Consider the following 22,339-nt stretch of genomic DNA (forward strand, 5'->3'; position numbering starts at 1 on the left):
AGCCACCCAAAGCCCTGTCTTTCCTACGTGCCATAAAGTCATGAGCCACGGGAGTTATCTACCCACATGGCCCTTATTATTATAGGTTTCACACCATTCATCTTATTTCATCCCTCTCACTGTTCCAACTGGTTGAGATCCTTGGGGATCTTACCTCCAACAGCCAACAAATTAGCTACCACTTCTGGCTCTATGTTAACTTAAAATTTCTTTTAGGTCTTAAATACCTGATAAAAATGAACAGACCAGAGCCATGGACCAGCCTCTCTCTCAGAGGGCAGGACTCTGTTAATTAGTACCTCGAACACAGCTGTTCAACCATTTGTGACTCCATTTAATTGTACTAGCCCCACAAGCCTCTACTTTATCTTCACAGATTTCACAGGAGGCCTTGTCAAATGCCTTACTCTTATCCAGTACATGATATTTTCTTGTTCAACAAAATTAGTATTCCTATCAAAGAAAGAAACTGTATTAGTTCAACATGACTTGTACATACTGCCCCTATGCTGGGGAGTAGTAATCACTGCTTGGTGAGTTGTTAAGAGGCTGGGATTTGATGTCAGAAAGACCTGGATTTGAAGCCCAACACCAACACCTGTTAACTGCATGAAGTGGGCAAACCATCTGAAAATAAGGATGCTCAAAGCGCCGGTCCCCTGGGGTTGTCGTGTGGAGTCAGCAGATGTCAACGATCACCATCAGATCAGTGACCTTATCCCTGACAACCCATTCTAGATCTGTACAACACTGACAAGATCAATAGCTTGAGATGAACAGTGAAAGGGATCTAGCTTCTGTTACCTTACAAAAATTACAATGTTTTAAATCTCATTTGCAAGTTCTCCCATTAAGCAAGGGAGTAGTTTACTCAGATAAAAAGACATTTAATATTAAAAGTAACTGAGTTGACTACCCATTCACCTGTCTTCGATTCAATTCTCTTTTGCCCATTTTTTTTTTTTTTTTTTTTGAGATGGAGTGATGGAGTTTCATTCTGTCGCCCAGGCTGGAATGCCGTGGCACGATATCGGCTCACTGCAACCTCTGCCTCCCAGGTTCAAGCGATTCTCCTACCTCAGCCTCCCAAGTGGCCATCACACCCAGCTAATTTTTGTATTTTTAGTAGAAATGTGAGTTTCACTATTTTGGCCAGGCTGGTCTTGAACTCCTGACCTTAAGCGATCAGCCTGCCTCGGCCTCCCAAAGTGCTGGGATTACAAGTATGAGCTACCGCTCCTGGCCACTTTTGTCCATTTCTAATGTATTCTTTTGAATTTGAAGATTATTCTACTTGAGAATCAAGACAAAGCATATCTGGTTCTAAATTGTTTTACTATCCTCCCAAAAGAAAAGTGTCTGCTACCCTCAGCATTCCTGGCCAGTCTGAGCTCTCTGGGAGATTCCGCATCCCTCACACTCCTAAAGTCTGGCCACAGTTCTACACACTCTTCCCTTCTCTACCTGTCACTCTGAAGTCAAATCGGCCACTACCCACTTTCTTCCACGAGTATCCATTGCAATCACAATGTAAGAATTACGTTTCTGAATTTCTGGCCCCATGGCATGGTCTTCCTTTCTGAGTATGATGCCACATATTGTGCTACCTTCTAAGTTTCTGGAAACTTCATCTTTCTGAACTTTGGGCACATATTTCACTGTGTTCAGTCTGATTCTCAAAGGCCCTATTAAACACCAGCTACCAAAATTACACTCCTCCCTCTATTCCTTGTTGAGCTACTGCCCCCGCAGAATCCCCCTCCTTTATACCCAAAGCCCAACACACTCAATCCTAGTCAACCTTCCTGTGAACTTCTGCAACAAGCTACACATACTTCAGTCACAGGACATTTTTATTATGCTTTCTATAATACAGTTATTAGTTCACTCAACACACAGTTCTCAAGGGCCTCCTGCTTCCAGTGTGGTGCTAGGCTCCAGGAATCCACAACCAAGTGGATCAGGCACTTTGGAACCTAGAAGAAAAGTGACTGACTCTGCCTAAAGCAAGTGGAGAGCAGCTTCTGGAGAAGGTGACATTTGAGCTGCCTCTTCAAGAAAAATAACTCTATGAGGCACATGGAAAGCACTGGCGAGGCACAAAGAGGGAAAGAACAGCGTGTACTTGGGAAACACAGAAGCGTCCCGAGATGCTGTAGGCAAGTGAGAGGGAAGTTGAGGCAAGATGGCTGCACAGCATTTGAAGCTAGATTATAAGGGCCTGTCTAGGATGTTGAAGAGTTAGATTTAATCAACAGGCAGTGGTAAGAGTCCGGAAAGGCAGTGGCAGAAGCTGGTCTTCGTATTATGATCAGGCTCAGTGGGTCACCACCTATCCATTTTTATTTTATTTATTTTATTTTTGTCATTTATTTGTTTACCTATCCTTTTTTAAATGGCAGTCCCAAATGATGCAAAAGAAGCTTCCACATGGGCGAATAATGGATTCTTATTTACATAAGAACAGAAACAAGTTATTGCTGCTGCCTGTTCTGCAAAAATATGCTTTTTACATCCTAAAATTAGAATTAGAAGAGCCATAACAAGGGAAAACAAGGGTAAAATTTCTTAAATTATTTTTAAAAATAGAAATGAGCATAATTTTAATATTTTATATTTCAAATATATTTCCCTTCTTGATAAAAAACAGTGGCATTTTTCTAACCAGCTATATCTAAATATGTATAGTTACCAATCTGGATGTTGGCAATAGATTCAGTGTGACGATCGCAAAGTGGACTCACACCCAAATGATACTTTTTTTCTATATCTCCTATAAATTAAAAAAAGAGAAGTATTAATATGAAGAATATCTATTGGTTAAATATATAATTAAAGGCTTGAACATACCTGTGCATTTCTTAGGAAAAACATACTTAATCCTCATGAGAGGACAGCTTCGCAATTAGTTCTTTTTAAAATTTTAAGTTATTCACACATAGAAGAGATTGCCAAGCTAATATTTTTATTTAAATGCAAGGTATTACCCCAAAACTGTAATTTATAACACATTAATATACAGCCTGAAAGGAAGGTTCATGAAATAAAGATTCCTGGATCCGGGTTTTAAATTACACACAAAAAAGTTTTACATGTTCATATGGCCCTCCACACATGACAAGGATAAAGCAAGTTCAGGGAAATCTTTCTGTACAGCAAAATTCCAAACCTAATCTATCTATACTCATAAATACATAAATACATCTGATCATTCCAAAAGAGGACTTCTAATTTTCAAAACAGATGCTCCATTTGTAGAGTATTGATTAGATGTATATCTATTGTGAATTGTTACTAAAAATATCAAGACTCTACTGCTAGACCCATATAAATTATTTAGTTATTTTATTCTTATGATGTTAAAAAAAATGAACTGGATAGATTAATTATAGCTCAATACTGTAACTTGCCTTGATGGAAGAATTCCTCCGTTACTTTTTCACTCCACTGCTTGCTTAATTCCCACGTCCGACATGGGTTACAAATATCAGCACATTTCAAAGCCATCTAGCAAACAAACATTAATATTGTTTTAAGATATATACACACTTGACAATAATACCAAAGAACCAAGTGCAAGGACTGGAATAACCATAAATATAAGTAAATAAGCCAGAAATATAATTCTCCTATTTTTAGATGTAAGAATTTATGAGAATAAAATGCTATTTCTTAATTGGTACCCTAATCTTGTAAAAATTGTTTTCATCAGAAATCTTGAGTATGAAAAACATGTAAGCAATGATGCCTTCCTAGGCAGCAGATTGACCAGTGATCTCCTTCTGGAAGGAGTGTGTGCTAATTGAAGGAAATTCTTTAGTTTGCCCTCAAGATTTAACCATTCTGAAAAACTACACTAGAATATTCATTTTTTAGTTTGACAGTCACATAATTTATCCTAGAAATAGAATGTTTCCAAGCCCCATTTTACCTGTAAAACCAAATGTCTGTGTCTGGTGTCTTCTAGGCATAGATCACCTCTATCCAAATGGGACCTAAACAAAGAAAGATACTCATTCTGGCGACTGATGTCTGTGGCTAGTATCAGAGCACCTATCTGTGTCTCCATTTGTTGCCTGGAATTAGAGAAATATAAAGAGAAAATATAAGACTTTCAATTAACTACTTACTTCTTGATTTTTTTTCTTAACCATAATAATCGGAAGGCTTTATAGAACCCTAAAATATCCAACTATCATTCAATTTAAAATTTATCACACAAAAAAATGAGTTTTATAGAATGCTTCAAAAAAAAGCCATTAAAATAATCAAAACTAAAACCAACAGAGTTTGTAGGAAAATACCAATATGCAAACATTCCAAAAGGAGAGCCTTTATTTTGCCAGCCAAGGTGGTATTATTTGCTTTAAAAAAAAAATCAATATAACATTGGTACGTTGTTTTGAGAAAGTTCCTTGCTGGGATTCTTTGCTGGAAAATTCTCATGCTGAGGGTAAACAACTTTGGTTTGCTTTTTGGTGCCTGAGATCTGAAGGCAGAAGGAAGATTCAAATAGAAAGAATAATGGCCCATTCAACAGCTGACTCCTACAGACATTTTGACTAAGATGCCTGTTGCAATTCCCCTGAGCAACTTAATAAAGTTTAGATTCAACTGTGTTTTCAAGGTTAAACTCAAGAACCAATCAGTTATCTGTAAATGAATATCCAACTTTTCTGGAAGGAAAAAGGTAACGTGTTAATATAAACAGCAAATACATACATCATTTATAAAACTGCCTCAGATCAGTTAACAAGATAAATATACTTAAAAAAACCTCTTGCCTTTTGTTTTAATGGGCCACAGCAAACACTATCTCTGTATAATGATCAGTAAAGAGCTGTCAAATAGATAAAAAGACTCACAATATTGAATGTTAAAACAAACCCTAAATAAAGAAAACATTAAATAATGCTATTAGGTAGTATTCCTTATTTCCATTTTTATTAAATCTGAGAACTCAACAGGGTTAATCATCAAATGAAAAACATGATTTTTAAAAAGGGAATAATGAAGCAAACATTTTAATCTGTCTTAATTTTAAGAACCCATAATTTACATATACGGTGTGTTTAAGCAATTTTCGTATTTGTACTACAGCAAAAAATGATTTTACTTACCAGAAGCATTGTCATACTCCAAATGGTATCCGTGAATAAAGATTTAAAAAAATAAAAAATAAAGTCCAGCTTTTTTCTCACGGTCATTACACTGAACAGTTTTTTATATAGTTGTTTTAAATTATGAAAGGGAAACCAGAGAACAGCAAGTGGAACTTAAATTTTAATACTCAAACATATTTTTACGCCTCACCACTTTTCTTGATGTGGATGGCTTCGATCCACTTTCATGGTTTGCTGACGTGCATTTTCCCTCAGTGCAACATTACTAAAAAGCTTGTGTGTGGACCACACTATGGCAATGACGTGAGATTTTGTAAACCATCACCATCGTGTTAGCCTTATTCACATTAATGCTTTTTATTAGGTTCTAAAGTAGCCCACTTATTTTTTTTCTAAAATATTAGGGTTTTTTTCATTCATTATTATATCCTATAGCTCTAGAAGTGTAACTCCAGGATTATGCTATTGAGGATATAAGGCACTCTGTTTACTTTCTTGTCAGTTTTGAAAACTTCTGGGAACAGATTTTAATGAATCTATTTAATATAATAGAATGTTTACATTCCATCCAATTTACCTTTATACCTAGACCTTAAGGTTTTATTCAGCTGAGTATGGAAATATGTAATATCTATTTATGTAAATAAGTAGTAAACTATGGCTGACCCATTGTGTATTTGGAGTAAATTTTATAGTATTCAAACCCATGGAATAGTCCTTCATAAAAATAACTATCCATTAAAATGTTACCGACTATATAGTAGGATAGCTCTAAATTACTAAAATTGTATATAATTTATTAAATTTGACAAGCACTGAAAACTGCGGAACACCTGAACATAACAATTTTTAAAACTTTATAAAATTACTTTGCCAACTTAACTTCTATAACCAGTAACAAATTAAATTTGTCTTAATCCAACCTACCTGCTTTCTAATGGCAGATGTGAGAATAAGCCTGATTCTCTCAATAAGCCCACTGCAGATCTCCAGTGGTGATTTTCCAGTACTGAGGTATTCTACAACAAAGGATGTTTCTGAGTTACTTAATGATACGTCTCTTTCTGGACATATCATTACTAACAATACTGTTAGCAATATTAATCTGGTTAAAATTCTAACATTCATTGAGAATTTATTTTCATTACTTTCATTTCTTCAAAATATGAAACATTTTCTAGAATGCAAAAATAATAAATCTTGATGATAAGATTGCACTAACCTTATATAAAGTTGCCAAGTAATGGTTAGTTTTAATAAGGAAAGGTTGATTAACACCTGGATGATCCAGATCATGAGTGGCAGCTGCAATTAAGCTCAGCAAGATATCCCAAGGAGTTACAGAATTGGCAAGCTGAAGTGTGACAAAAGAATAATGAATCACAGATATATCTAAAATAAGCTCTACACCATCACAGTAGTTTTGAATTAGCAGCCAATGGTAGTGGTGGCAATCTCCTCCCCTTTCACGTCATTCTTCAGGCGGTTGTTCATTAGGTCCACCAAGCACATCTGCCAGGTCCTGGTCTCATCACCACACTGGCGAAGGCATGATACAACAGTGGCCCTGCCCACGTGGAGTTTACAGAGTTCATCCTTAGGCCATTTCATTTTTAACAAGCTTAATTAAAATGGCAGCTAAAGCATAAACCATTCTTTTTGAGAAATAATGGCTTTAAAATGACAGTTTGGCACATTTTTATTACTGTAGCCATTACTGAACAAAAGACCTAAAATTTTAAGGATGTTTATTTATCAACAAATTGGTTATTGGATTTCAATAATGTAATCTAAAATGTAAGGTTATTCCTTTAGTCCTGATGTTTAAGGAGGCTACTGAGTATCATGTTAAGTAGAAGTCTATGTCAAGTCTGTGATAAAATCCACCCCCAATGGATGGATACATTCATAACAATGACACAATGTATTCATGTCAGGGAAAGCAATCTTGCACACCAGAAATTGTAACTTTACTCTCAATAATCATTACCAAACTTATTTGATATAATAATCACAATAAATAAAAGTTTATGATTAGCTGACAAATGTTCAATGATAAAAAAGATCACCTTGACTGTATCACCTGCTTTTCATGAATCGACTCTCATTTTCTGGCAAACTTGGCCAGATTTGTGTTCCCACAGCACCTCGTGGCCTGCCACAATACCACTCATCAGAGCATGGTATTATTTAGGTTTATGTTAGGATAGTGCTGACTAAACTGTAATGATCCTGTACTCTAACAGTGAAAACTTTTGAGCATACACCACTAATATTAAGTATATGTACTTAAAGATTATTATACTGAACTAACATTTATATGTTATACAACAAAGATAAAAACTGAAAATTTAAAAAATGAGATAAAAAATAATTTTAGATTCAAATTCTATTATTTTCTTTCTCTGCTAGAATGAATCAATCATCTCTTTCTACTCCCTGCGTTAAGTTCATCTCAGTGAGAGAAATCACTGTCTGAGGGCTTGAATCTCCTGGAAAACTGTAAGCTACCTGGAAGCAGAGATGCATATTATTTATTTTTGTATTGCATATAATTAGTACATGGAGAAGGTCAATGAATAGGAGAAGATGAAGAAAATTATTTCCTCTTTATGATATACAAAAGCATTGAAAAAATAAAGCATACCGCATATAAAGCAATCTCTCCTCCTTGACATATACATGAATAGGCATGGATGTCTATGTCTTATGAACATGTAATTTATTAGGCAGTATGCAAAGGGGTTACATTCTTATTGGCAGAAGAATAGACATCCTGGGAGAATACAATAATCCAAAATTAGACTGATGTAAAAAATTAACATATGACTGCACATGACATCAAAACAATCTCAGGTATATTAAAGAGTTAACCATTAAAAATAGGAACATGAAAAGAAGCAACTGACTTCTCAAAAATTCTGTGAAGAGAAAGTAACTTTAAAAACAAATCACACATGCAAAAAAAATTTGATATAAAAATGTAACATTTCTGCTTGTAAAAAAAAAACTTTTCATCAGAAAGAAAATTTTCAATATTATAACAAAGAGAAGGACTTCAATAACTTAACTTTTTAAGGTGGATTAAAAGACAGATGTTATTTCCATTCTGTGATTACATCTGTTAAGAGCTGACAACAAAGAAATGTCCAAAAAAGAAACTACAAATTATTTAATGTATGTGAAGGTCAGATTTTACTTGTATCTGCAAAGCCATCATTAGGGTTCTTTTTCAATAAAATAGAAAACTATTAAGTGGTGAGTTTTGCTGTGTTCCATGAAAAGCTTACTGTTTTCACTGCCTGCCAGCCCTTATCATTTCCCATTGTAATGGTTATCACAGTGAGTTTCGTTTCGTTGGTGGTAGCTTTTTTTTTTTTTTTTTTTTTTTGGCTAAATTGGCAAATCAAAAATATAGTAGAAATAGCAGAAAGAAGGTACCTGAGATACTGGTGGCTTGCTGAGGGTAAAGAGGAGGTGGCACTATCATGGAGGAGAGCAGTTTAGTGACATAAAATGTCCTGAATCAATATTGTATTTTTATTTTTCCTAATGATGCTACCTCTGAAAACAGATTCTATTTTTTTGAGACAGAGTCTTGCCGTCGCCCAGCCTGGAGTGCAGTGGTGCGATCTCAGCTCACTGCAGCCTCTGCCTCCCAGGTTCAATCGATTCTCTTACTCAGGCTCCTGAGCAGCAGGGATTATAGGCGCCTACCACCATGCCTGACTTTTTTTTTTTTTTTTTTTTTTTGTACTTCTAGTAGAGACGGGGTTTCACCATGTTGGCCAGGCTGGTCTTGAATTCCTAACCTCAGGTGATCCGCCTGCCTTGGCCTCCCAAAGTGCTGGAATCACAGGCATAAGCCACCATGCCCTGCCTAGTGAAGACAGATTCTTGACACATTATGTCCATCCTGAGAAATTACTGAAAGAAATGAACCTCCCACACACAGAAGGCAAAAGGACAAGGCAGTCCTCGCAGGATCCTCAGTCCCCAGGCCATGGACCGGTACTGGTCCGTGGCCTGTTAGGAACCTGAGAGGAACCAGGTGCACAGCAGGAAGTGAGCTGCCAGCCAGTGAGCATTATTGCCTGAGCTCTGCCTTGGAAGCAGTAGCTTCCCATAGGAGCACAAACCCTATTGTAAACTGTGCACGTGAGGGATCTAGGTTGCACGCTTTTTTTTTTTTTTTTTTGAGATAGAGTTTCGCTCTTGTTGCCCAGGCTGCAAAGTAATGGCGCGATCTCGGCTCACCGCAACCTCCGCCTCCCGGGTTTAAGCAATTCTTCTGCCTCAGCCTCCCAAGTAGCTGGGATTACAGGCATGCGCCACCACGACCAGCTAATTTTGTATTTTTAGTAGAGACAGGGTTTCTCCATGTTGGTCAGGCTGGTCTCGAACTCCCAACCTCAGGTGATCTGCCTGCCTCAGCCTCCCAAAGTGCTGAGATTACAGGTGTGAGCCACCAAGCCCAGCCAGCACACTTCTTATAAGAATCTAATGCCTGATGATGTGAAGTGGAACAGTTTCATCCTGAAACCATCCCCCTCCCCATCCAAGGAAATATTGTCTTCCATGAAACTGGTCCCTGGTGCCAAAAAGGTTGGCGGCCACTGCTCTAGAGGTCTAAAAACAGAGAACTAGGCCGAGCATGGTGGCTCATGCCTGTAATTCCAGCATTTTGCAGGGCCAAGGCAGGCAGATCACTTGAGGTCAGGAGTTCGAGACTAGCCTGGCCATCATGGCAAAACCCCATCTCTACTAAAAACACAAAAATTAGTTGGGCGTGGTGGCACATGCCTATCAGCTACTTGGGAGGCTGAGACAAGAGAACTGCTTGAAGCCAGGAGGCAGAGGTTGCAGTGAGCTGAGATCGTGCCACTGCACTCCAGCCTGGTCGACAGAGTGAGACTCCATCTGAAAAACAAAACAGAACAAAACAAAAACATAAAAACAGAGAACAGTTAGAGTAAACCCAGCCGATGATAAAGCCCATATACAATATCATTCATTAACAGCTCATATTGACCAAGCACCTACCATGTGCTGGTGCTGTTTTAGGGGACAGGTAAATATTAGGGAATAGACAGACAAAAATTCCTGCCCTGGAGGCCTGACATTCCTGTGGTTTCCATGTCAGGTTCCCATATGTTTTACAAGTAAGATTCTGGGGGCCCAAATTCCTATCTTATTCATATTTTTGTCACTAGCAATTAGCATCTACTCAGAGCATGAATAAGTGTACATCCGCAAGAAAGGCAACTCAACCATTACCAGTCTTGCTGACATCAAAGGGAAGGATGCAGGGGCCAGGGAGGGACATGCGGGGCCCTCTTTTGTCAACTGCCAGGGACAAGTAGAGCAAGGTTTAAAGGTTCAGTGTTAGAGTGGGTTTATCTCCGGGACATGTAAGCGTAATTCTTATCCAGACTTAGTTTAAGTATAGTTATTAAGTAAAATAACTAATTTAAACTCATTATAGAAACATGAAACTAAACATTAAAATAGGAAACAAAGGGAAAATCACAATCTCCTAAGCTGACAACTATGAATGTTACCAGTATCAATCAATCAAGGAGACTTTGGACTCAATTTGAACAAAATGCTTTATAATCCACATGAGTTCAGCCTTGAGGACATAAAAAATAAATACTCACGTTAGTGACAATGCATATATAGAGAGATGAGTTTGTCTCCAAAATTTCCAGTAATTTCTTTGGCTTGAAATATTTTTTTTTCCACATAGACAAGAGTCCAAGAATTAGCTCTTCCATATAAATTATAAGGTATAAAAACTGAAAACAAATTTCTCACAAAATATATATACTTAAGTCTTTCTATTTACTATTCCCTCTGTACTTGGACTTTCTTATGGCTGACTCCTTAGTTATGTACTGTCCACTTAAGTGATTTCTGATCACCCTATCTAAAGTTGTAAAACTCTTGCCATCCACCTGGTCATTCTCTATATTATTATTATTATTATTATTATTATTATCATCATTATTATTATTGTTAATTTAGACTGAGTTTCACTCTGTTGCCCAGGCTGGAACGCAGTGGCGTGATCTCAGTTCACTGGAACCTCTGCCTCCCAGGTTCAAGCGATTCTCATGCCTCAGCCTCCCAGGTAGCTGGGATTACAGGCACCCGCCACCATGCCCAGCTAATTTTTTGTATTTTTAGTAGAGACAGGGTTTCACCATGTTGGCCAGGCTGGTCACAAACTCCTGACCTCAGGTGATTCACCAGCCTCGGCCTCCCAAAATGCTGGGATTACAGGCGTGAGCCACCATGCCCAGCCACTAACATATTATTTTGATCAAAATTCTATTTATCTATTTGTTTAATGACTGCCTCCCCCACTAGGATGTACACTTCATGAAGACAGGGATTATTCCTGCCCTGCTCACCACCACATTCCTAGCACCAGGATAGAGCCTGGCACGTGGCAGATGCTCAAAGAGTATAAAACATGTGATGCTATGCAAAGGCTCAGGAGTAAAAGAGATACAATCTTCAGGCATCTATCTAATATATCTTATCTATCTATCTAAAGATAGGGTGTCACCCAGGCTGCAGTGCAGTGGCACTATCACTACTCTCTGCTGGACCTCCCAGGCTCAAGTGATCCTTCTGAGTCAGCCTCCTAAGTAGCTGGGACCACAGGTACACACCACCATGCCCATCTAACTTTTTATTTTTTGTAGAGATGGGGTCTTGCTATATTGCCCAGGTTGGTCTCAAACTCCTGGCTTCAAGTGATCCTCTTGCCCTGGCCTCCCAAAGTACTGAGATTACAGGCATGAGCCACCGCACTTGGACCTACTTCAAATTTTTTAGAATTCACTTTTAAAACTTTGAGTGACTCTGTTTTTTTTTTTTTCTTTCTTTTTTTGAATAAAAGAGATGAGGTCTTGCTATGTTGACCAGGTTGGTCTCAAACTCCTGGGCTCAAGCAAGCCATCCGCCTCAGCCTCCCAAAGTGCAGAATTACAGGCATGAGTCACCGCGCCCAGTCCTGGGTGACTCCATTTTAAAATGTTTACTATGATAAGGGAGAAGGGAAACGCTTGCATTGTAGGGCTTTGTGATTTTATCTATATCCTTAATTGAAGCCTTGGGTAAAGTGTTCACTGAGTATGTTAAGGATGAAAAGTGTTTAAGTATTATCAGAACTCCACAGGCAAAAAGTGTTCAAAATCATGTTTTTATTAATATTTGTCCACATGCATCCCCGCCCTGCTCACCTGGCATCACCCAGATTTCCCTGCCCCTGGCTTGGGTTGGGTGTGCCCAGAGGGAGATGGGAGTGCAGAAGCCTTCACTGACCAGGTTAACCCTCCTGTGTGCTGCAGAGAACTTATTACCATCTTTCCACTTACCAGATTGTTTGGTGATTACTCATCAATCTCTCCCACAACATTCTCAAACAGAGGATGCAGTCTTGGCCCAGAGATTTTTTTAAAGTTTAATTTAAAAATTGGGGTGGGCAATAGAGTGAGACCCCATCTCTACAAAAAATTAAAAAAATTAGCTGGCCTCCAGCTTGAGCCCAGGATGTCGAGGCTGCAGTGAGCCATGATCACACCACTGTGCTCCAGCCTGGCAACACTGTGAAACCCTGTCTCTTAGAAAAAAAAAAAACAGTTGGGTGGTTGGGAGTATACATCTGTCAAAACTGTACATATAAAATGTATGCACTGTATTACTGCATGTAAGTTCTACCACAATAAAGTTGATTTTTTAAAAGTCATGATATATATACTAAAAAAACTGGGGCATTTTCACATATTCTATGATCTCTTAAATAATCAGAAGACTAGTTGTGTTCTTAAGTTGGCATCAATGAGCACAAGCCAGTTTGGTCATCCTGTTTCCTGCCTAACACCTTAGCCAGAACTAAGATCTAGGGAGAGAGCAGTTTTGAAGTAGAGATGGGGTAGGCAGACATAATTGCGGAACTGCCAGGGATAGGAAATGTCCAGGGGCAAACATGGCTTTCATTAACACCTGCAGACAATGATTCCCAAATCCATACATAAAGTCTGATTTCTCTTCTATACTTGCAGACCCTTTTATGTAATTCTATACTAGACTTCTATATTAGGATGTCAAATACATTTAACACCACGGATCCAAAATGGTGCTCACTGTCTCTACAAGCCTTACCCCCAAAACCTGTTCTGCTCTACATTCCTCTTCTCATGGAAGACTTCCACCTTCTACTCAACTGCCCAAACCAGTCTTCACTGACTTCTGTTTCTTTCCCCCAAATGCATTCACCACCACATCCTGTTCATTCTAATTCCCATGAGAACTTGCAAACTATCCACATCCCTACTTCACCAAGGCCACTCTGCTCTCCTCCATGGAGCACTGAATTAACTCCTGGCAGGTGTTCAGGCTTTTGGTCTTGATACAATTTATCTTCACATCACAGCCAGGATAATTTTCTAAAGTCTCCTGCTTCCTCTCTGTAGCTCCCCATTCATTCACTGAGTCAGACCAAGGCTGTCCCTGCCCACATGGAGCCCATGTGGAGCTCAGTGTAAATGCCAGCAGTCGAGGTTTCAAGTGACCTGGCCCTTGCTTGGGCTTCTCCAGCCTCTCTCTCAACAACCACCCAATTCTCTAGCTGTTGCACTCTGAAACACAGCCAGACTCAGAAACTTGATCGAGCTAGATCTCATTCTTGTGAAGGAAGTCTGTGATTTTCAGTCAAAGCAGTAACTTCAGAAGTATGTGAAAGTAAATCAAAAGGAATTTTCTTATGATTTTCACCTGAAATCAATGTCAACCTCTTACCTTAGGTTCCTTTAAGTAACAGTGCATGGCCTGAGTAACATCCGCAGCGTGGACTGCGTTATGGTAAGGATTTTGACTGTGGTAATCTTCTTGAATCATAACTGCATCAAAGAAAGAGATCCCGATTTTATTGTATATAAGCAACATATACAAGGACAAAAATTGTGATAATTATGAGTTACCCACTCATACTTTTCATGAAGCTATTGGCTAAAATTGTGCTGATTCAGGCAGATGATAATCACCTCACAACTCACATGTATACCAAAAGAATCAATATCAATTTGACTCTCTATGCTGTCATGGAAGAACAGACTAGGCTTCGGGGTGGAGCTGTGCCCCCTGCCATCAACCTTCTTGACAGCCCTAGCAGCATAACACACAAATCCAGTGGTCTCAAAGGAAAGAGAGCCTACCTGTGGTGGGGAAACACAATCGCCAAGTGAGCGGGACAGACCATCCGAATTCTGCACTTGCTTCCATCCCATCCTTTAAAATAGCCTTTCAATACCCTTGGTTAATAGCGTTTTTCTGAGACAGGATCTCACTTCGTTGCCCAGGCTGGAGTGCAGTGACATGATCATGGCTCACTGCAGCCCTGACCTCCTGGGCTCACCTCAGCCTCCCAAGTAGTTGGAACCACAGGTGCATGCCACCATGTCTGGCTCATTTTTTTGTATTTTTTGTAAAGACAGGATCTTGCCATATTGCCCAGGCTGGTTTCAAACCCCTGGGCTCAAGGAGTCCACCTGCCTTGGCCTCCCAAAGTGCTAGCATTACAGGTGTGAGCCACTGTGCCCTACCTAATAAGCTATTTTTGTATGTGGTTATTTATTTTTGAGATGGAGTCTCACTCTGTCACCCAGGCTGGAGTGCAACAGCATGATCTCAGCATGCCCACCTCCCAAGTTCAAGTGATACTCCCGCCTCAGCCACCCGAGTAGCTGGGATTACAGGCACCTGCCATCATGCTCGGCTAATTTTTGTATTTTTGTCGCAATGGGGTTTCACCATGTTGGCCAGGCTGGTCTTTAACTCCTGACGTCAGGTGATCCACCCGCCTCGGCCTCCCAAAGTGCTGGGATTACAGGTATGAGCCACCATGCCCGGCCGTATGTGTTTTATAATTTATATTTTAGTATAGTAGTCCCCTCAGATTCTTGGGGGATATGTTCCAAGACCCCCAATGGATACCTGAAACCACAGATAGTACCAAACCCTATTTATACTATGTTTTTCCTATACAAACACACCTATGATAATGCATAATTTATAAGTTAGTCACAGTAAGAAATTAACGATAATTAAAATAAAATAGAATGATTATAACAATATGCCAGCATCACAACTCTTGTGCTTTGGGGCCATTATGAAGTAAAATAAGGGTGATGAACACAAGCACTGTGATACCAACACGGCTGATCTGATAACCAACATGGTTCAGGATGCAATGAGATTTCATCACGCTGCTCAGAATGCTGTGCAATTCAAAACTTATTAATTGTTTACTTCTGGAATTTTCCATTTAGTATTTTCAGACTACAGTTGACCACAGGTAACTGAAACCACAGAAAGCAAAACCAGAGATAAAGGGGGACTACTGTACAGTATTTCAGGCATACTACTTATAATTAATACACATTAAAAAGTTTCTCAAGGCCAGGTGCACTGCCTCACACCTGTAATTCCAGCATTTTGGGAGGCTGAGGCTGGAGGATTGCTTGAGGCCAGGAGTTTGAGACCAGCCTAGGCCATTAGCAAGACCTCGTCCCTACTAAAAATAAAAATGTAGCCTGGTGTGGTGCTGCACACCTATATTCCTAGTTACTCAGGAGGCTGAGGTGGGAGGATCGCATGAGCTGAGAGGTTGAGGCTGCAGTGAGCCATGATCGCGCCACTGCACTCAAGCCTAGGTGACAGAGCAAGACTCTCCAAAAGAAAAAGCTTCTCAAAAGCCCTATGTAATAAATTTATCTTTTTGTTTGTTTTGTTTTTCTTTTTTTTTTTTTTTTTTTTTTTGCCAGAGTTCTAAGTAGAAGTCTGAAGTCTGAGTTAATATTTCTAGCTCTTCATTTGGCTGTACATTCTTGGCATTGAGAATTTTTTTTTTTTTTGAGATGGAGTCTTGCCCTGTTGCCCAGGCTGGAGTGCAGTAGCATGATGTTGGCTCACTGCAACCTCCACCTCCCAGGTTCAAGTGATTCTCCTGCCTCAGCCTGGATGAGGTGGGAGGCTGGCTGGAGCCTGGGAAGTTGAGGTCGCAGTGAGCCACGATCATGCCACTGCATTCCAGCCTCAGCAATATACTGAGACCCTGTCTCAAACAAACAAACTAACTAAAAACACCTGAGTTATTATTTTCTCAGTTCTCCCAAGGACAGTATAGAGCCGAAGCCATTCCAGATACATTGCACAGAAGATAACCCATTGAAGCCAATGGATTCCTTATGACTTTAAGGCTTAATTCTCTCATAAACCTGTTCTAGTGGCTTCCACATTAGCGGCAACAGGATGAGGGGAGAAACAGCCAAGTATTCATATGAACAATGTGCAAAGTGGGGACATGCATGTTTATAATTGCCAGTATAGCTACTGGGGCTACTCACGCTATTTTAATTACAAACTTGAGAATTTACTACAAAATTATATCTGTAGAGTCACACAGGCTTCTGTTTACCTAGATAAAGCAGTTGCAGTAAATTAGCAAAAATGGTTATATGAATTATTATTATTTTTCAGACAGAGTCTCATTCTTTTGCCCAGGCTGGAGTACAGTGGTGCGATCTCGGCTCACTCTGCCTCTCTCGATCTCACCTCTGCCTCCTGGGTTCAAGTGATTCTCCTGCCTCAGCCTCCCGAGCAGCTGGGATTACAGGCATGCGCCTCCACGCCTGATTAATTTTCGTATTTTTAGTAGAGACGGAGTTTCACCATGTTGGCCAGGATGGTTTCGAACTCCTGGCCTCAAGTGATTCACCTGCCTCAGCCTCCCAAAGTGCTGGGATTACAGGCGTGAGCCACCATGCCCAGCATGTATGAAATATTAAATGTCCCCACCAGCAACATCTTAACTTCCTTATAGTTCCACAGTTTTACCATTTTCCTACAGTAATAAATTACTTCCTGAATAATTTGTAATTTCTCTCTACTTAAAATTGAAAGATTTTAAAAAGGATATCATATCGATGTGATGGTCTCTCACTATTAAGTATAGGCATACCAGTGAGGTATTTAGTGTTAAGTTCCAGACCACTAAAATAAAGTGAATATTGCAATATAGCAAGTCAAAATTTTGGGTTTCCCAGTGCATACAAAAGCTATGTTTACACTAGAGTCTATTAAGTGTACAATAGCATTATGTCTTTAAAAAAAACTGATGTATACACCTTAATTTAAAAGACTTTATTGCTATAAAATGCTAATGATTATATGAACCTTCATTAAGTTGTAATCTTTTTGCTGTATATAAGCAAAGTTGCATATAACCAAAAATAAATTACAAATTAAGCTATCTCTTGATCTGGGCACTATATGAAATATGACAATGAGGGTCAGAAAATGAGACCCCAAAATATGCTGCTTTGGACTTCAAACTCAGAGCAGCAAATACAGGAGAGGACTTTCTCTGAAGTTCTCCTATCCACCTAAAGGACGGACAAAGACTTTACCAGGAATCGTGAATTCCTTCCTCAGGTAGAACCAACTAGGAGAAATTGGTGCATATTACAAGAAGGAAGACTAGAGTTGATATCTTGTGCCTCAGCCTCCCGAGAAGCTGGGATTACAGGCGTGCACCACCATGCCTGGGTAATTTTTTGGTATTTTTAGTAGAGATGGGGTATTTGCCATGTTGGCCAAGCTGGTCTCCAACTCGTGGCCTCACGTGATCCACCCGCCTCAGCCTCCCAAAGTGCTGGGATTGCAGGTGTGAGCCACCACACCTGGCCCCAAGTAATCTTTAAAGCCTACTGTCAAAGAGATTTTAGAGGTCAGAAAAAGAAGAAACAACTGCAATATACCTGATCTTTTAAAGTTTTAGCCTTCAAAAATTTAGAAAAGTACAAAAATTGTGTCATCTTTGTCAGCAATCTGTGGCCAATGTAAGGAACATTGCAAAATGAAATCAAGTATTCACAATTTCCTGTATCTATGGCTCTGTGACTTTGCAGCCTTTGCACCAACAGGTGTAGTGCATCCCTGGTCTGACTTGCTGTGGCCACTTGCTGCAGAAGTGAAGGTGGGCCGATTCTGAGCCCAGGGCTCCAGAGGCCTGGGGACATCAGCTCTCTTGGAAACCTGCCACTACTGTTTGAACAAGCTCAGCTAATTGTAAAATAAATAATTCTTTTTTGTTTTTAATGTAAATCTATTATGGTGCCAAACTCCTCTGCTTCTTTTAAATTTAACAGAAGACTATGTAGAGCCGAGATGGGTCAGGCCTGGTAGCCTAGCTGAGGTCTCTACAAAACCAACATGCAGCCCACCTGCTGCTGTCTGCAGGTGCACAAATGAGCTCACCCAGACCAAAAGAAGTATTTAACAGCCCCACAGATGCAAGAGCTAAATAACTGTGTGTTGTTTTAAGCCACTAATTTTGGCTGGTTTGTTATAGAGCAATAGCTAACCGATATAACTGAGATAAAACTTAAACAGGTTCTTGCATAAATGTAAATCTTGTTACTGTTAATGGGTTAGAATCACTTACCTAAAAATCTACGAAGTTTCATCATATCTAAATGGAAGTACTCAATTAATCCATGAAGACTAAATAAATGAAAGGTTAAGCTTACTAGACTATTTCCTAAAAAGAAAGAAGAGACATTACATTAGTAGGAAATACAAGTCAACACAATTATATTATGCTTTGAAATATGGATTTTGAATATAAAACATGGAAAGAGTAATAATTCCCACTTTTTGTCTATCAAAAATATGCATCTTCTTACCAGTTATGAACTTTATATGTCACATCTTTGTTTCATTATAAGAAAAATTTAATTTTTGTTGTTTTACTTTTCCACAACCAAAGAACTGAAAACTAGACATTTTCAAATAGGTTAATTTTTTAAAGACACCAAAATAATTAGAATAGACAATAGAAAACTTTAAAAATTGTCCCACATAGTAACCTAACTCAGTGTGGCTGCACTTGACCTCCCTCTTGACGTTGCCTCTGCCATCTTGCTTTCACTGAAACAGACTGCCCCAGAGCACACTTCCTCGGCTGCAGCCTTGTTAGGTAGAGAATGTGACTATTCTCATCCATACAGGGTTAGGAGGAGGCATCAATGACCTCAAGATCATCAGGATTAAAAACTCTGAACTCCGCCACTTGCTTTTCCAGAGTAGCTGCAGAAAATCTGAGAGTTGCTTGGGGGGTGGGGAGGGGGAATCACAAAACTAGGCAGAATATCACTATAAACTCATAGTCAACACTGCCCAGCAATCATATCGTTTTTCCAGTGAAATGGCTCTTTCACTTTTTAAAATGCCTATTTTCAAGCCTTTTATGCTCTTCTTAAACTTTCAACATACTTACTTCCCATCCACCCCCTCATTCTCCACAGCCTCATATGTCACAGAAATAATACAAGCCCTCAAGTTTCCTTTTCTTTCTTTTTTGAGATGGAGTCTGGCACTGTCACCTGGGCTGGAGTGCAATGGTGCGATCTTGGCTCACTGCAACCTCCACCTCCTGAGTTCAAGCAATTCTCCTGCCTCAGTCTCCCGAGTAGCAGGGATTACAGGCACCCGCCACCAAGCCCGGCTAATTTTTTGTATTTTTAGTAGAGACAGGGTTTCACTTTGTTGGCCAGGCTGGTCTCGAACTCCTGACCTTGTGATCCGCCCGCCTCGGCCTCCCAAAGTGCTGGGATTACAGGCATGAGCCACCACGCCTGGCCAAGTTTCCCTTTCTTTCAAAAGCCAACCCATCCACACCTCCTCAGAGATATTCCTTGTTCTATCAGGTACACCTATCCCCACCCCACCCCACCAATCTCTCTCTCTTTTCTATATTGTCTCAACAAGCATCAGCATTCAGGCATGCTCTAGATTCTGTCATCTCTGAAACAATAAAGAATCACAGCCTCTCCTGGCCCCCTCCAGTTTTACCTGTTACATCCCCCTACAGAGTTTTTGGAAAGAGCTGCTACACGCGATGGGGACTGTCTTCGTCCTCAACATCCACTCCTTTGTCATTAACAAATGGAGTCACACCAAGAATAGAAATTAAATTTTGAAAAACTACCATTTTTATGATGTTTCGTTTTCCCTTCCATGGTGTAACTCTCCATTTTTTATACCTCCTATTATACTTCTCAGTTTTGTAAACTTCCATAGGACACATATACTATATTATTTTACAATTAAATAGACCATGTTTTAAATAGGGTACATATTAAAAAGTCTATTTTAAGTAGACTACATCCTTCACATAGACTCATAAATTACTGCCAACATTCAGATAATGCAATAAAATACACGATTCTAGTATTCTCTCATCTATGATGACTCTTACAAAAATGTATAAAAGACATACTAGTCCCAAACTGAAAATTTATAATAATAATATTTATGAAGGATAATAAAGGACTGTTTGGTTAACCTTGTTATCTAAAACTGCCTAACCAACTGCCAACAAAAGACCACAGCTGATGAAAAAGTACATTAATTGGAGCATTATTTGCATAAGCAATGACAGAAAAGATGTGGCAGGCCAAAAGAGACTATTTTTAAAAACTACCTGACGTATCACCTTCATGCGGGAAGAAAAAAACATTTCAAATCTTACATTTTAAATAAATTAAATGTGAAAATGTGTTCAGGTCCTGATATGCTCTATTGGTACAAACACGAGTCCATGTGGTGTGGAGTCATTTCTGAAGAAGTGAACAACGTGTCTGTTGCTATTGCTGTAACAACCATCTTCGAGTATATAAATATTTTAGAATGTTTATTCATTCTCTGTATATTTAGATTATCATAAGGTTCTCCAAGTTGTTTTTCAAATGTAACAAAACAAATTACCCATTTCTAGGATGTAGAATAAGTTTTAAGAAAGCTACAATCTAATGGGAAAATACCCTCTTTTGGAATTCAGGCAAAGTGCAGTGAAGAAACACATGTAATGTCCCCACCAAAGGAATCTGACAAGAATCAGTCTCTTAAAGTATACTACCCATATGTAATTGAAAAGCTGCATGCAAGATACCAACTGAGGATTATAATACCAGTGAGTAAGAACACAAGTCAACAAAATATTTCAAAACAAGAGATGCTCAGTTGTGTTAAACAAAAACCAGGCACAGAAGAACTTTTTAAAAAATGGAAATGGAAACAAACACTTTCTTGAAAAAGAAAATTGTATTTTTAGAAAAGCTACCCTCATAAAAATATATCAAAAGATAGAACTGCCTATGGAAGAGTGGTCCTCAATCACTTTTAGAAGGTGATCCCAGATGGGACCTGGCTGGAAGGACTAGGCCACCCTGACAACGCAGGCCTGGCAGCTAGTGTCCTCATGAACCAGGTGGCTTTAGGAGTGACAAGCTTTTGCTATGTCGCATCACTTAACTCCCTCAATCCTACAAAAGGAACTCCAAATGCATCCTACCAGACAATAACTACTTCCCTCCTTGTAGCAGACAAGCTGGGGACCATTTGTCTTGGCACGAATCACTGCATTTTGCTTCCTCCTCTGCCTTCCTGTTCTTCCCCCAATATCATCTGGGAAATTACCAGCAAAAGAAACACAAGAAAGCATTGTATCAATAAGCAAGAAGGGAAAACTATACACTTGGATACCATGAATGTATGTTATCCAGAATTCATTTCAGGTGAAGCAGTTTTAAAAGGAAAGCCATTCTCATTATATAATATAAGCTAAAGGAATTTTCTTCTGCCCATTTGTTCCCCAATAATATCACTTTAAGTAGAAAATTACTGAGCTTTTGAATAGCTGTAGTTAACTGAATGTATAAATCTCCACCTCTAAAATCAAAGGTAGGTAGCTAACCATGAGTGGTTTCTACTAAACCCTAATGATCTGGAATGAACCCTAAGGGGAAACCATTTAGCCACCCTGTCACAAATCCCATTCACGGAGTGAGGTGATCAAAAGGAAAGTGAAGTGCTTAGTTAACTACTGTGGACCGCTGGCTATTTCTTCTGCCCATCCAGTGCACTGCTGAGCTCACGCTGCTTTCATCACTATGCCCCCAACTAGCAGAGTATGTACTTCTTAAAAATAAAATTTAGAGAAGAACAATCAACTATTTCAATGAGTGACAAGTGTCCCAGTAGACTAATAATAGGCTATGAGCTGTGAGAGTTTATGTAAGGCTAAACCTTGAAAGTGTTAAGAGTGGCATTGTTTTGTCTATATTTGTCTTGAGATAATACCT

General features: G+C 39.2%; 2 protein-coding genes across 9 annotated transcripts in view; one reads left to right on the forward strand and one right to left on the reverse strand.

Moving 5' to 3' along the window:
- The window catches only part of MTFR1 (mitochondrial fission regulator 1), a 135,946-nt gene that overhangs the window by 85,540 nt on the left and 28,067 nt on the right, over positions 1 to 22,339 (forward strand). For 3 of the 5 annotated variants that reach the window (XM_054497522.2, XM_054497521.2, XM_054497520.2), the window contains one exon: positions 7,536 to 7,784. In XM_054497522.2, coding sequence (XP_054353497.2) covers positions 7,536 to 7,571 — 36 coding nt within the window. In that variant the 3' untranslated portion in view covers positions 7,572 to 7,784. Of the gene's footprint in view, positions 1 to 7,535; positions 7,785 to 11,685; positions 12,754 to 22,339 lie in introns of those variants that run through there. The other 2 variants (XR_008504036.2, XR_010127218.1) reach the window with 2 other exon arrangements.
- The window catches only part of PDE7A (phosphodiesterase 7A), a 124,803-nt gene that overhangs the window by 3,166 nt on the left and 99,298 nt on the right, over positions 1 to 22,339 (reverse strand). For all 4 annotated transcript variants that reach the window (XM_054497507.2, XM_054497509.2, XM_063668815.1 and 1 more), the window contains 7 exons: positions 18,640 to 18,735; positions 13,935 to 14,035; positions 6,346 to 6,477; positions 6,051 to 6,142; positions 3,932 to 4,076; positions 3,411 to 3,507; positions 2,693 to 2,773 (listed from right to left, as the gene is read on the reverse strand). In XM_054497507.2, coding sequence (XP_054353482.1) covers positions 2,693 to 2,773; positions 3,411 to 3,507; positions 3,932 to 4,076; positions 6,051 to 6,142; positions 6,346 to 6,477; positions 13,935 to 14,035; positions 18,640 to 18,735 — 744 coding nt within the window. The remainder of the gene's footprint in view (positions 1 to 2,692; positions 2,774 to 3,410; positions 3,508 to 3,931; positions 4,077 to 6,050; positions 6,143 to 6,345; positions 6,478 to 13,934; positions 14,036 to 18,639; positions 18,736 to 22,339) is intronic.

Source organism: Pongo pygmaeus, chromosome 7 (genome assembly GCF_028885625.2).
Source record: "Pongo pygmaeus isolate AG05252 chromosome 7, NHGRI_mPonPyg2-v2.0_pri, whole genome shotgun sequence".
Taxonomy (NCBI): Eukaryota; Metazoa; Chordata; class Mammalia; order Primates; family Hominidae; genus Pongo; species Pongo pygmaeus.